A 13518-nucleotide genomic window follows, 5' to 3' on the forward strand; every position below is an offset into this window, starting at 1 on the left:
CCTCGTCACACACAGACCTGGAGTTGTGTTTGTTTCATTCTCACATGTTTAACTCACAAACCTGCAGATTTAGGCTGAAAACACTCTGTTCCACCTTGTGATGTCATCATGTGGTGATACAGGAAGTGCTCCACTGTGTTTTTAAACTCCACCTTCACTAGAATCATTTGGATCATTTCAGTCCTGGAGTTGCCCATTTCTGTTGAACTAAAGGTAAAAGGAGGAGGAGTTAACTTGAAAACTACCACTTGATGACATCACAAGGTGGAACAGAGCGTTTTGAGGTTTGTAGATGTGACAGACTAATAATAAAGTGTGACTCAAACATGTGAATGAAACAAACATTATCAGGTGGATTTTTTGGAGCTTTACCTTAAGCTCCAGTCGCTGTTTCAGGGCGGAACTGTTGTTCGTGTCCGCGTTTCCGGCCGGACCCCCGCTGCGGCCGCTCCCTCTTCCGCCTCGGTTCCTGCAGCGCTGTGGAGTTAGCACCGCCCGCTTCTCCCGCAGAGTTTCACAGTTTTAGGAGGATTTAACCTGGATTTGGAGAACCTCTGCGGACATTTAGGAGGACTGTGGAGGCGCGGAGAGGCCCGGCCCGAGCTGCCCGAGCTGCCCGAGTATGGTGTGAGACAGACCGGCTCTGACACCGCGCAGGTACCGCCGTCCACCGCGCAGGTACCGCCGTCCACCGCGCGGACACGGCGTCAAACACGGACTCAAACACGGCGTCAAACACGGCGTTAAACACATCACATCACCTCTGCGGGGTCCAGCCGGGCTATTAACGCGTGTACATTCAGTTTAAAGACATTTTTAAAGCTGGTTCGTGGCTCATTTGTCCTCCAGAGCCGCAGAAACACCCGTGTCCTCTGCCCACAGCTCATCTCCGGCAAACACGCCACATTCTGACTTTGAATCAAACAAACGAGCTCCACAGACGCCTCGGAGCAGGTGTGAAGTGTGGCTGTGTGTGCTTTTGTCGTGTGTTTAGTCTTCTGCTGGACACATTGAGGCATGTCCGGTATGTTTATGGCGATCCCGGTTTGGTTTTCAGTTTTAGAAGGAGCCAAGACTGAAGCCGGTGACATTAGGGCGGTGTTACTCTGTCCTGAAGCGGCTGAGGCTGTTTTTTTTAACTGTTTATGGAATGTTTAAAGCTCCTATGTCACACTAAACTGACTCTTATGAGCTTTAATCCACGATCTAACGCTCTTTCCTCCTCAAAAACAGACCTGGAGTTGTGTTTTGTTTCATTCTCACATGTTTGAGTCACAGTTTATTATTAGTCTGTGACATCCACAAAGCTCAAAACGCTCTGTTCCACCTTGTGATGTCATCAAGTGGTAGTTTTCAGTCATTTTAACAGCTCCTTTTACCTTTAGTTCAGCAGAGATTGGTCATTTCAGTTGAGCACTTCCTGTATCACCACACGATGACATCACAAGGTGGAACAGAGTGGGGTTTTTTTTACAGTTTGAGAGAAGAGCTCAGCCTAAATCTGCAAGTTTTCTGAGTTAAACGTAAGTGAAATCTGGGCCCTTTAAGCCGTGTCTCTGCTCACGTGAAACTCGGCCAAACGTGTCAAACCAAACCGGTCTGACGCCTTCACTGACCTGTCGTCTTACGTGTTTCTGATTAACGCCCAAACATGAGGAGTGTGTGTGTCTGTAGTGATCGTGAACACACCGGGACGTACACACCGGGACGTACACACCGGGACGTACACACCGGGACGTACACACCGGGACGTACACACCGGGACGTACACAACCCGACACTTTAGAGCTGGAGTTATACTTGGAGTCATGTGATTGTTCAGGCAACAGATTTATTTTGTTTCCACGACTCGCCGTAAACAGAGGTGGAAGGTAAAGTAAAAGTAGTAAAGTACTGTACTAAAGTATTCTTTTAGGTATCTGTACTTAAATATATTTCAGAGTGTGTACTTTTTACTTGAGTACATTTGAGAGCAGTACCTGTACTTTCTAGTCAAACCTGCTGAAAAGGCTGAGGGTTTGTTTTTAACACGTTCAGAATTTAAACTAACAAAAATATACAAATAAAAAGAGAAAACGACTGAATGAAATGTCTCTGTTGAACAAAATTCAGCTCAAATCTTTATCAAAATCACCACATTTGAAGCTTTATAATCTGTGAGAAATACTTTTACTTTTTACTCTTTAAGTACATTTTTAAACAGGTTCTTAAGTAAACCTCTTTCATCTAATACTTTGACGTGAGTATTTCTCTGTACTTCTTCGTGCTCCGGCCCTGAGTGTAACTCCAGTCCTGTTTTTTACCAGAGTTGTTCAGGATGTTGACGTTGGCGAGTAAACTGAAGAGAGACGAGGGCACGAAACACAGCTCTGAGTCCAGCCACCGAGTGTCAGTGAGGGACCGCCTCCTCACCAAAGGTACTACTGCAAATACTACAAGTACTACTGCTACAGATACTACTGCTACAGATACTACTGCTACAGATACTACTGCTACAGATACTACTACTGCTACAGATACTACTACTGCTACAGATACTACTACTGCTACAGATACTACTACTGCTACAGATACTACTACTGCTACAGATACTACTACTGCTACAGATACTACTACTGCTACAGATACTACTGCTACAGATACTACTACTGCTACAGATACTACTACTGCTACAGATACTACTACTGCTACAGATACTACTACTGCTACTGCTACAGATACTACTACTGCTACAGATACTACTACTGCTACAGATACTACTACTGCTACTGCTACAGATACTACTACTGCTACAGATACTACTACTGCTACTGCTACAGATACTACTACTGCTACAGATACTACTACTGCTACAGATACTACTACTGCTACTGCTACAGATACTACTACTGCTACAGATACTACTACTGCTACTGCTACAGATACTACTACTGCTACAGATACTACTACTGCTACTGCTACAGATACTACTACTGCTACTGCTACAGATACTACTACTGCTACAGATACTACTACTGCTACTGCTACAGATACTACTACTGCTACAGATACTACTGCTACAGATACTACTACTGCAAATGCTAGAGACTGACTCCTCCATAAAAGTACTATCCACAGACTGTTTATATAAATGGACATATCTAACCTGCTGCCGTGTTCCAAACAGGAAGTGATCATGTGCACTTCCTGTTCCATCAGCTCTGGCTCCAATTCACTCTCTGTGTATAAACCGTCTCCTCTCTCTGTCCTCTCTCTGTCCTCTCTGTCCTCTCTGTCCTCTCTCTGTCCCCTCTGTCCCCTCTGTCCTCTCTCTGTCCTCTCTCTGTCCTCTCTCTGTCCCCTCTGTCCTCTCTCTGTCCCCTCTGTCCTCTCTCTGTCCCCTCTGTCCTCTCTCTGTCCTCTCTCTGTCCTCTCTCTGTCCCCTCTGTCCTCTCTCTGTCCTCTCTCTGTCCTCTCTCTGTCCTCTCTCTGTCCCCTCTGTCCTCTCTCTGTCCTCTCTCTCTCCCCTCTGTCCCCTCTGTCCTCTCTCTGTCTCTGCTGCTTCAGACTCATTCTGGTCTTAAATGTTCGTATTAACTCTCTACATCAGGGGTCCCCAAACTTTTTCCTGTGAGGGCCACATAACTTTTCTCTTCTCTGATGGGGGGCCTCAGTCAGTTTGTAACAGAAAAAGTATGACAATTGCAGGAGCGCCTAAACGTAAAAATGTATTGTTTTCCAGAAAGCCACACATAATCAAATAACCCTTTCTGGATTCTTCACAGAACAAAAGTCAGGAAAGAAATAATAACACTATTAATGAAATAAATAATAATAAAATTACCCTCCTTGGGTTCTTCACAGAAAAAAAGTCCTTTACATAAACTTTCACAACATAAAATTTCTGTTGTGCCGTGCACAATCTTAACAGGTCCAAGTTCAGCTTAGTTGTCAGAGCAGAATCTTTTACTTAAATGACTCATATGAGCAGTGTCTCAAAGTTCTTGTGTTCCTTCTTTATACTCCTTTCGTAGGTTCCAGTAGGTTCCAGTAGGCTTGTAGACATTGCTGTTTGCAGCTCTCTCTCATCAACTTCCCTGTGAAAACCACAAAGCAAACAGGAAAAACTGAACTAAGTGATACAGCACAACCAGTACCACTACCAGTGTGGTTGTGGAGATGGATTTTATCCCAGTAAATCTTATTTTGATTATATTTATTTATACTCAGAATGACTCATTAAAGTCAGAAAAGTGAGCTTACCTTTGTATGTTCATCCGTGTGAACTGTGGGCCTGCATCTGGCTGGTGAGAAATTGAATGTCAGGTTCCATTTTAGTCACTGTCAAACACTGATGCAGATGTTCATCTGTCAATCTTGATCTGATTGGGGTTTTCAGCAGTTTCATGCGTGAAAATGTTACTAACTAAATAGTTACTAATGAAAATAGTTCATAACTAAGCAACATTTTATTGCAAAAGTCCAACTTTATTATCAAATACAAATACACATATATGAAAAAAAATCAAAATGCTCTCTGGTATTGTTCAGGGGGCCGGACCAAATGTGGAGGTGGGCCGTATCCGGCCCGCGGGCCATAGTTTGGGGACCACTGCTCTACATGATCCTGGGGTTTTTATTTCAGGGGTTTTTATTTTCTGTTCTGTCTCTGCAGAAGTGGCAGATCTAGAAGCCAACCTGCCCAGTGAGTACTTTAAATACAACATGTAACAGAAGTGTGAGTGTGTCCAGTGTTGACTCTGTGTCGCCGCAGGTACGTGTAAGGCCAGTTTCCCCGATGAAGACAAACTGCATCACTTTCAGCTCGCAGTGTCTCCAGGTAAAGCTGTGGCTCCCTCTGGTGGACGCAGCCTCACATCACGCCTGGTCTGTCGGGTCCAGTTAAAGACGGGGTATTATGCGAGGGCAAAATTTGAGCTTTCAGGTTATAATGTTCATCAAAATCATTCCTGAACAGGGTGTAGATGTCATCCCTGCAGGTCTGAATAATCTAGAGATCTCTCCTGGGCCCTATTCAAACCCTCCTCACAGTTCGCAGTAAGATCCTGTACGAGGCTCCGCCCACAAGCCGACATCACCCACGCGACAATCCTCCATAAATATACAAAAACATGATACAAAACTGTACACTACGACTTCACAAACCTGACGTGATGAGCAGTAGTTTCAGTAGTTTGATGCACAGATCTGACCTGTAACTTGGCCTGTTGCTATGGCGATACACTAAATATCATACTGTGGAACTTTCCAGGCAAAGCAGTTAAATCTCCACGGAGACAAGCAGGTGGCAGACCTTCACCAGAAGTTACATAGTGGAGCTTTAATGTCTGTTAAATCAGCCGTACTGTGTGTCTGGTGTTTGTGTAGTTTTAATCTGTGGATCATCTCTGTTATAATTCACACATTTTAAATCACAACATTCATCTAAAAACACTGAATAAAACAAACAAATCCGCTGAGTTCCACGTGAGAAAACAGCAGTGTCCAATAGGAGCTGACGTCGCCGTAAACATCATCACGACAAAGCGCCTCATGCTGTGGCGCCCCCTATGGACAGATGCACGTCGCACTAGAGCAGCACGTTTTTACATTTGTACCAAAATGACGACGCGACGCTGCAGAATCCTACGAGTATCAACGATTAAGAAAATAAAACTGGAGAAGGAAGTGCAGACGTCACAGGGGGCGTGTCACAGTGGGCGTGTCACAGTGGGCGTGTCACAGTGGGCGTGTCACAGTGGGCGTGTCACAGTGGGCGTGTCACAGTGGGCGTGTCACAGTGGGCGTGTCACAGTGGAGGTTAAACGAGGGTAAATCAGTAAAATGGCGTCTTTAAAATAGTGGATTAAAGATTTACTCAAACATGAATCACTTGGGTCTGATTAGTTGGAAATGACTGAGGAGGTCGTATTGAGTCATAAAAATGGAAACCTGCACATCACACTCTAGGTTTATTTTTATGACTCTGGTTTGTCCTGATTGTTCTGTTTCTTCTGTTTCTTCTGTTTCTTCTGTTTCTTCTGTTTCTTCTGATTGTTCTTGTTACAGATGAGGGCTATTACCAAAGTGGGAGGTTTCAGTTTGAGATAGATGTTCCTGAAGCCTACAACATGGTGGTGAGTATTGGAGGAGGAGGAGGAGGAGGAGGAGGAGGAGGAGGAGGAGGAGGAGGAGGAGGAGGAGGAGGAGGAGGAGACGTTTACATTCTCTATATTAAAAGACACAGACTTTTTTTGTCTGTTTGACGTGAATCAGACTAAACTTTTCCTGTTTTAGGTCAATGAGGATTAACAAATTATTTCTATTGGTTAAATGTCAGAATATTGAGAGAAGGATTTTCCTTTACTTTCTTCAGAGTCAGAAGTTCACACACATTTCATTAGTATTTGTCCCATTGTCTTTAAACTGTGTGACTTGGGTCAAATGTTTTGATTTCCTTCCACAAACTTCTCACAATAGTTGGCAGGAGTTTTGTCCCATTCGTCCAGACAGAACTGGTTTAACTGAGCCCAGTTTGTGTCCGTCTCACTCGCACACGCCTTTTCAGGTCTGTTCATACATTTTCAATAGGACTGAGATCAGGACTTTGTGTGCTCCAAAATATTGACTTTGTTATCCTTAAGCCTCTTTGTTATCCTTAAGCCCCTTTGTTATCCTTAAGCCCCTTTGTTATCCTTAAGCCTCTTTGTTATCCTTAAGCCTCTTTGTTATCCTTAAGCCTCTTTGTCACCAGTTTGGCCATGTGCTTCAGGTCATTGTCCATTTGTCCTAAGCTTTAACTTCCTGCTGATGTGTTGAGATGTTGCTTCAGTTTTTCCACATAATGTTCTTTCCTCCTGATGCATCTGTTTTGTGAAGTGCACCAGTCCCTCCTGCAGCAAAACAACCCCACGACACGATGCAGCCACCCCCGTGTTTCACAGTTGGGATGGTGTTCTCTTACAGCTTCAGCAGCTTCTTCTCCAGGTCTTTTTCTTTTATTCTTGTGTTGATCATTTCAGACCAAAGCTCGTTCATCTGAGGGGCACGTGTCCTTCATGATATTTTGGCAGATTTATTTTGACTTTCTCATGATGTTAATCAAAGAAGCAGTGTTTCGGGAGAGTTTCGGGAGTGTTTCGGGAGAGTTTCGGGAGTGTTTCGGGAGAGTTTCGGGAGTGTTTCGGGAGTGTTTCGGGAGTGTTTCGGGAGTGTTTCGGGAGTGTTTCGGGAGTGTTTCGGGAGTGTTTCGGGAGTGTTTCGGGAGTGTTTCGGGAGTGTTTCGGGAGTGTTTCGGGAGTGTTTCGGGAGTGTTTCGGGAGTGTTTCGGGAGTGTTTCGGGAGTGTTTCGGGAGTGTTTCGGGAGTGTTTCGGGAGTGTTTCGGGAGTGTTTCGGGAGTGTTTCGGGAGTGTTTCGGGAGTGTTTCGGGAGTGTTTCGGGAGTGTTTCGGGAGTGTTTCGGGAGTGTTTCAGGTGTGTTTCAGGAGTGTTTCAGGTGTGTTTCAGACACATCCACAGGTGCGTCTCTAATTAACTCAGATGTGTCAATAAACCAATCAGAAGCCTCCAAACACATGACATCATCATCTGGGTTTTCCCAAATGGTTTAAAGTCATAGTAATGTTACTCTGTTACTCTGTCTAAAAAATTCCTTCTTTCATTATTCTGACATTTAACCAATAGAAATAATTTTGTTAATCCTAATTGATCTAAAACAGGAAAAGTTTAGTCTGATTCACGTCAAACAGGGAAAAATGTCATTTTATAAAGTGTAAACTTCTGGCTGCAGCTGTAGTTACATTTCTCTTTCTCTTTTTCTCAGCCTCCTAAAGTTCGCTGTTTGACCAGAATATGGCACCCGAACATCACAGAGAGCGGAGAGATCTGCCTCAGGTCAATCAACTGTTTAAATGTCCCATGATGCACTGCTCTGTTTAAATGTCCCATGATGCACTGCTCTGTTTAAATGTCCCATGATGCACTGCTCTGTTTAAATGTCCCATGATGCACTGCTCTGATCTGCTCTAATGTTTCCTCGTCACACACAGACCTGGAGTTGTGTTTTGTTTCATTCTCACATGTTTCACACACAAACCTGCAGATTTAGGCTGAGTTCTTCTCTCAAACTGAAAACTCTCTTCCACCTTGTGATGTCATCATGTGGTTATACAGGAAGTGCTCCACTGTGTTTTTAAACTCCACACACCTTCATTTATAGAATCATTTGGATCATTTCAGCCGTGGAATTTCCATTTTTCCTCGACTGAACTAAAGGTAAAAGGAGGAGTTCACTTGAAACAACATCACAAGGTGGAACGTCGCATTTTGATCTTTGTAGATGTTACAGACTAATAATAAAGTGACTCAAACATGTGAATGAAACAAAACACAACTGCGGTGTGTTTTTGATAACAGTGTTCTAACACACAGGAGTTTTACATTCCACTTCTTCTCTGTTTTGCGCAGCCTCCTGAGAGAACACTCCATCGACGGGACAGGATGGGCCCCCACCAGGACATTAAAGGTACTACAACCACAACCACACCACAGACGCTCATTAGTTTAAAAGCTAACGGAGGCTAACGGTGGTGTGTACTGACCACATACTGTCACTCACACGACCTTAAAGCTGCTTAGACTGTGGTGGATCTTTAAACTCTTGATATTTGAGTTTTGTGCTGAGAAAATGAACGTGGTTTGTCCTTGTGGAAGTGGGCGGGGCTGTTGAGCTCCATCGGCGATAATGACAAAACGCTACACGACCCGTCATCATGGACTTTTCAACAAAATGTCCGCTCTCACAGGGCCAAATGTAACATAAATCCAACAAATTTTATAAATTGTTAATTGTTTCTGTATTTATGACTTATTCAAGTTAAAATATTACATATACATTTTCCTGGATGAATCTGTAGCTTTAATCCATGTTCTAATGTCGTTATAGCATCAAACACACACTGCAGTTGTGTTTTGTTTCATTCACATGTTTGAGTCACGTTCCACCTTGTGATGTCATCAAGTGGGAGTTTTCACATTAATCTTTAGTTCAGTGGAGATAAGTGTCAACTCCAGGACTGAAATGATCCAGATGATTCTCCTGAAGCTGTGGAGTTTAAAAAGAACTGTCAGAACACAGATCGGTGTGTGTGTGTGTGTATATATATATATATATAATGTATGTGTATATGTATGTGTATGTATATATGTGTGTAAATATATATATGTGTGTATATATATATATATATATATATATATATATATGTATATGTGTGTATATATGTATGTATGTATGTATATATATATGTATGTATATATATATGTATGTATATATATATGTATATATATATATATGTATATATATATATATGTATATATATGTATATATAATGTATGTGTATATGTATATATGTGTATATATATATATATATATATATACACACATACACATATACACACACATATATATATATATATATACACATATTATATATATATGACCTTTACCCTTGGCTTTGACGCTGCTTTGCACTTTTGGCATGTTGGTGGACAAGATAAAAAATATTGAGTTATTTCACATTTTTCTACATAATTCCAAATATCTTACTTCATTTATTTGTCTTCTGTTTGTATCTAAAATGTAGAAAGTAGTAAACAAAAACACACCCTGAGGCGTGTCCAGACGTGGAGCGTGTACATTTAATTTTGTGTTTTTATATAATTCTTCTGGTGTTATTTAATCCGTCAGAATCATGTTTTAATCATGTGTGTTTGATGTTGTGTTTCCAGGACGTGGTTTGGGGCTTAAACTCTTTGTTTACGGTGAGAATCTGATGTTTTTACTGTTTTAAAAAAAAAATGTTTTTTATGTTTGGTTAAGTATTGAAGTATATGCAGTACTACAGTGACAGTACTCTTACTCGCGCAGTACTACAGTGACAGTACTCTTACTCGCGCAGTACTACAGTGACAGTACTCTTACTCGCGCAGTACTACAGTGACAGTACTCTTACTCGCGCAGTACTACAGTGACAGTACTGTTACTCGCGCAGTACTACAGTGACAGTACTGTTACTCGCGCAGTACTACAGTGACAGTACTCTTACTCGTGTTTTTTTGTGGTAGGATTTACTGAATTTCGACGACCCTCTCAACATCGACGCTGCAGAACACCACCTGAGAGACAAGGTACAGTTTGTATAAAGTATTTAAATACGACGTGTCACAGCTGAATCAGTGGAGTTTTTGGAGTTTTCATGATAAAACCACAGACTGATTTCACTCAAAGAACTTAAACCTCCTGAGAAACAGAACAAGAGCACAGACTCGACGTTCAGGACACTGCTGCTGGGACAGACGCTCTTTAAACCTGAAGCGTCCTGTCGGGAGCAGCTGAATCTCACTCACAGAGCATGGGATTGGTCTTTTAAAGTGTCCTCTGCCGGCCTCCGTACCTGCCTCGAGTAAAGGATCAAACTGAGACGCCCCCGGTGCACGTGTCCATTTTACCACAAACACCACCAACCCGTGGCTCAGTGGATCTGACTGCTTTGCTAAGGATAATTATATTGAGATCGGGATTCAAACTGCCAACATTCTGATCAAACACAAGGGGGCAGCAGTAGCTCATTCACAAAAAGGTTTATGGAATTATCGATGCCAAATATCGAAAATAAATCAAATAAAAATCCCAGGGTCGATGTTTTGTCCGTCTGTAATTGTTTCCCCTGTGCTGTTTTCCAGGAGGACTTCCGTAATAAGGTTCAGGATTACATCAGGAACTACGCCAGATGATGTCACCCGCGTCGCCGCGAGATGACATCACCCCTGTCCCTCAGTGATGACGTCATCTCCGCCCGCACAAACCCACTGTCGCTCGATAAACTGCTCTCCGCCGGTGTCACCGCTGTCGACGAGGCAGCGCAGCGGGCATCACGTGTTTTCACTTTGATTTTAAACTCACAAAGCTTCGCCGCGTCCTCACCGCGCTGGAGCTCACGGGGCTGGAGCTCACGGGGCTGGAGCTCACGGGGCTGGAGCTCACGGGGCTGGAGCTCACGGGGCTGGAGCTCACGGGGCTGGAGCTCACGGGGCCGGAGTCCAAAAACAAATCTCCAAAAGTTTTTTTTTTTCCCCTGATCATTTCTATCAGTGACATCTGGGAGGGCATCTGACACACGCAGTATCTGCAGATTAAGTGTGATGCAACAGGAGGCTGGACTGTTAGGATGTAACACAGTGCCTGAAACAGAACTTATCATTTAGTAAAGGTTTTGAAGCTGAACAGTTGAAACGAGTGAATTCTTAAATCAGTCGTATTGAGCTTGTGTCTCTATGGTTCTCATCTCTGTTATAATTTACACATTTTAAATCACAATATTCATCTGAAACAACTTCATAAAAGACACAAATCCTCTCACTTCCGCGTTAGAAAACTGCAGTGTCCAATAGGAGCTGACGTCGCCGTAAACATCATCACACTAAAGCGCCTCATGCTGTAGCGCCCCCTATGGACAGATGCACATCACTAGAGCAGCACGTTTTTACATTTGTACCAAAATGACGACGCGACGCTGCAGAATCCTACGAGTATCAACGATTAAGAAAATAAAACTGGAGAAGGAAGAGCGGACGTCACAGTGGGCGTGTCACAGTTAGAGGTTAAACGGGGGCAGATCGACAAAATGGCGTCTTGAAAATAGTCGATTAAAGATTAAACTCAAACATGAATCAGTCCAAATAAAATGTAACTTTCTGTTTAAATAAAACAGGCTCAACGAGAAGAAACGACCAGAGTCTCACACACAAAGCGATTTCCCTCAAATGTTTTACTCTCATTGCAGCAGTCGCTTCACGGGACTTCAGAAAATGATGAACTCAAACGGTGAAAGTCGGATTAACCCACATCCACAGGAAATGAAACTGACCTTAGAGCTTCTATATCACACTTTTATCACACTTTTACGAGCTTTAATCCATGTTCTAACTCTGTGTCCTCCTCAAACACTGGAGTTGTGTTTTGTTTCATTCACATGTTTGACTTTCACTTTATTATTCGTCTGTGACATCTACAAAGCTCAAAATGCGACGTTCCACCGTGTGATGTCATCAAGTGCAGCAGAACCTCCTCAGTCCAGAGTCAGTTTCATTTTAAATATGAACATGAGCCGCCCGTCCTCGCAGGAGTCGCTCTAAAATGTACCAGTGTGGAGCTTTAAATGAATAAACCCCCATTACAGACGTGAGCCGCGTGAAGCTGAGTGAAGCTGAGTGAAGCTGAGTGAAGCTGAGTGAAGCTGAGTGAAGCTGTGTGAAGATGTGTGAAGCTGTGTGAAGATGAGTGAAGCTGTGTGAAGCTGTGTGAAGCTGTGTGAAGATGAGTGAAGCTGAGTGAAGCTGTGTGAAGATGTGTGAAGATGAGTGAAGCTGTGTGAAGCTGAGTGAAGCTGTGTGAAGCTGAGTGAAGATGAGCGAAGCTGCGCGAAGCTGCGCGAAGCTGTGTGAAGCTGTGCGAAGCTGAGCGAAGATGAGCGAAGCTGTGTGAAGCTGTGTGAAGCTGAGTGAAGCTGTGTGAAGCTGAGTGAAGCTGAGTGAAGCTGTGTGAAGCTGTGTGAAGCTGAGTGAAGCTGTGTGAAGCTGAGTGAAGCTGTGTGAAGCTGTGTGAAGCTGAGTGAAGATGAGTGAAGCTGTGTGAAGCTGTGTGAAGCTGTGTGAAGCTGTGTGAAGCTGAGCGAAGCTGTGTGAAGCTGAGTGAAGCAGGACGAGTCTCTGGTGGAAATAAACGTAACAGTTCCGGTTTGTTTTGGCGACAGCATGTGATTGTTTTGCATGACTTTGCATCATGGCCCTGTCTTTTATGTTTTATTAAATTTTATTATAAAAACAGTTTGTGTTCGGTTGAGTTCATGGAGACACTTCACCGAGTGGGACTCATTTTAAATTAACTGTATCCTGCCTCCTACAGGTTTACAAAGGTACTACAGCCCCACCTGAGCCTGTGTCCAGAGCCCTGACCTGCAGAGACACAGGTGTGTCTCAGTTTATGGACAGGTTCATGTTCAGATCCTCCAGATTCTCTCCCTTTAAGATTAAAACCACTTTCAGCTTTGAACCTGGCAACACAAATGAGAGTCATGTGACGCTCGTTCTGCTCTCTGATTGGATAATTGAACCAAAACGGCAAATTCTAACATAAATAAATGACGTCATGTCCAGTGTTTTGTCGTTAGGAGTAAATGAGTAAAAGTTTATTTGATGTGAACATGTTTATCTCTGGGACACACTTTTATGGAACTTCAAATAGAAATGTTACAAACTGCTTCTTTAAGTAATTTACTTGAGTTACCTTCAATACTCGGTTCCATTTCAGGAACTTAAAAAAAAAAATTGTACTTCTCAGAATACTTTAACAGCAACATAGTTTTACTCCTACTTCAGTTATTCATTATTATCAAGTCTGGTTCATCCTCGGTGCAGTTTCCGCCTGAAGGAGCCACGTTCATCTGTTCAATTAAACACAAGTATAAAGACCATGGGACTGTC

The 13518-nt window shown here is 43.0% G+C and overlaps 1 protein-coding gene across 2 annotated transcripts; it reads left to right on the top strand.

The window, feature by feature from the left end:
• The first annotated feature begins 402 nt into the window (after positions 1-402).
• ube2f (ubiquitin-conjugating enzyme E2F (putative)) lies at positions 403-12857 on the top strand. Of its 2 annotated transcripts, none has more exons than XM_033986651.2 (10): positions 403-657; positions 2307-2417; positions 4655-4684; positions 4754-4819; positions 6049-6116; positions 7802-7872; positions 8446-8503; positions 9766-9798; positions 10102-10164; positions 10720-12857. In XM_033986651.2, the coding sequence occupies exons 2-10, from the start codon at positions 2318-2320 to the stop codon at positions 10768-10770; spliced, it is 540 nt and encodes a 179-aa protein (XP_033842542.1). In that variant the 5' UTR covers positions 403-657; positions 2307-2317; the 3' UTR covers positions 10771-12857. The 2 variants fall into 2 exon arrangements, with proteins under 2 accessions (XP_033842542.1, XP_055086591.1); XM_055230616.1 differs by lacking the exon at positions 403-657 and adding an exon at positions 1654-1871.
• Positions 12858-13518: the final 661 nt, after the last annotated feature.

Source organism: Periophthalmus magnuspinnatus, chromosome 21 (assembly GCF_009829125.3).
Source record: "Periophthalmus magnuspinnatus isolate fPerMag1 chromosome 21, fPerMag1.2.pri, whole genome shotgun sequence".
Classification (NCBI taxonomy): domain Eukaryota; kingdom Metazoa; phylum Chordata; class Actinopteri; order Gobiiformes; family Gobiidae; genus Periophthalmus; species Periophthalmus magnuspinnatus.